This window comes from Melampsora larici-populina (genome assembly GCF_000204055.1).
Source record: "Melampsora larici-populina 98AG31 unplaced genomic scaffold MELLAscaffold_71, whole genome shotgun sequence".
NCBI lineage: Eukaryota > Fungi > Basidiomycota > Pucciniomycetes > Pucciniales > Melampsoraceae > Melampsora > Melampsora laricis-populina.
This window is the reverse complement of record NW_006768835.1, coordinates 351849-354023: the sequence shown is the minus strand read 5'-3', so window position 1 is coordinate 354023 and position 2175 is coordinate 351849. Positions and strand designations below refer to the sequence as shown.

The 2175-nt window shown below is 47.9% G+C and overlaps 1 protein-coding gene across 1 annotated transcript; it reads right to left on the bottom strand.

Annotated features, from left to right (window-relative positions):
- Positions 1 to 417: 417 nt before the first annotated feature.
- On the bottom strand, positions 418 to 1256 carry MELLADRAFT_94705 (uncharacterized protein; the record flags this gene model as incomplete). Its single annotated transcript, XM_007417314.1, has 4 exons — positions 418 to 623; positions 688 to 854; positions 933 to 1150; positions 1248 to 1256. The coding sequence occupies 4 exons, from the start codon at positions 1254 to 1256 to the stop codon at positions 418 to 420; spliced, it is 600 nt and encodes a 199-aa protein (XP_007417376.1).
- Positions 1257 to 2175: the final 919 nt, after the last annotated feature.

Sequence of the window (2175 nt, the reverse complement as noted above, 5' to 3'; positions counted from 1 at the left end):
CTGGATACAAGTCGCAATTAAAACAATCAACCTGACGTGCAATCATATACATAAGTCACAGTAACAACACGATTACCTTGATCAAGACTGTTCTTGAGTGTCATAATTCGACCATGATACTCAATGGCCCAACTCATCATTTGGCAAGCTTCCCGCGCGAGACGACGCAGCTCTTCTTTAGCTGACCTATGGGCCAAGAAGGCTTGAATACCTTGGCGAATGCGGCCTTTTTCCGCCTCGTCACCCTCTTGTACCTCGTTTTTGCCGCGGTCCCAGAAGGGATCATCCGTCTCCATTGCTTCGATTGTTTCAAAGTCTGGCAGTTCCACACGTTCACTTGTTGGGTAATCTGTGTGATACTTGAGAACACATTGCTCGTAAGTGTTGTATTTGGTCCGTAGATCTCTCAATTTATCTCTACACTGGCGTGCGTGCTGCTGCTGTACTCTCGTTCCTGGTGGCAGAGATGGCATATGCGTCAGGTCGGGTCTGGATAAATACGTACAATCGTTGGTCACCTGAGCTGCGATGACGCCGTAGCCTTGATTCGATTACTCCGACTTTCGCTTCATACAAGCACCCCCGCGCAACAGACAGCGCTACAAGTGCGGTTTTTTGATTCTCTGGAGATAAATCAGACATGTTAGCATCAGTGATCTCATCTCATAAAGGCCGATGGAGACATACTTTGGGCACCCAAAATGTTTTGAAACTCAGCACCCCCAAGCTGAATCGCCACAGCATCAATCCAATCTTCAATATCAGCCACAGTCCTAGGAAGGGCCAGCAGCTCATTTCGTTCAGCTTGGGTTCTTGCTCTTCTATCAGTATCTTCCATGAAGGCGAGTCGAGCGCTTCAAGCACCCAAATTCATGGGTCAGATTATGTCTATTATGACACGAACTGTTAGTAAGCTGCTAGGCTGCACTTACAGAGTAACATGAAGGCCTTCCTCCAGACCGAGTAACAGAGCTATCTTGTCTCTTTTTGCTTGCTGTCTCTCAGTCATTGCATCTAGCTGTCGCGTTCGTTGAGCCATCCACTTGGCCTCAAAATAGGCAGAATCGCGTCCAGGGCACCCCTCGCCCGGGGTCGACAGCGTCCTAAGGGTCTCTGAAGCCTCTTCAAGGCGCTTCTTAGCCTCAGTTGTCTTCCTTATTAGATGATAAACTGTGATACATCGAACAGCAGGGGATGGTCAGTGGGATGATGTGTATGGATACAAATATTGAGTAACATTCGCGTACCCGCTTCATGACGCAGCCGTGAATTGACATGAGCTGAACGCATGTGGATCGCGTTCACCCGGTGTTGTGCGGTGGCGTACCTGAGTGGAGGTATGAGGGAATCCAGGCCAGACCACACCCTCTCGCTTCCTTCACCATCAGAAAGTCCAAACCCCAGATTAAGCCGGGGATTCCAGCGCAGCTGGCAAGACCACCAATGCACATACGCGTGGAATACGCTTGTGCCAAATTTGAGTCGCCCGTGGGCCCGTTCATCTGCAAACATTCCACGCTGTCGAACCGTGCTTTTAGTACGATTATGAATGTTTGGCCACAATAAACCTTACATTCTCTATTCCAGCAAGCATCGTACATCCAATGTCGTACAAAAAGGCAACTCGGCGAGGAGTGAGTCCATGGTTTCGGGTCAAGTCCAGTATCCATTGAATCAAACTGTAGCTATAGTGTAGCCTGATCGATCCCATGTTCAGTTATTACTCTATATTGAAAAAGGAAGCCAGGCAAAAAACTTACCTTTCACCACTTTGCACAATGTTAGCAAAGCGGAGAGAGTGGTCGTGACGGCACACCATTGCCATTAGACCCGTCTCGTCACAACCTCCCCAATGGCCTTTACCGCGAGTATCATTCGCTGCAGTATGTTGAGCTGCACAAGCTTGCTGGATACAAATGATCATACGTCAGCTTGTAAAGAGAAAGCTATAATTTGATATGAATGAACAGTTCGAAAAGTTTCTCACAAACTCATCCTCAGGAAGGCCGTTCAGCCGGGCCTCTATTTGTTTCACTGTCTCGTCTGGTAGAAACAGAGGTGGCATCTTGGTGCTACTTTCCCTGCTTTAGTTCCTGCATCTATGTGACGTCTATGCTGAAAATTTACCATCTCATGCATACTACTATATCCGGTGCTGAGGCTGGTAATTTTAAG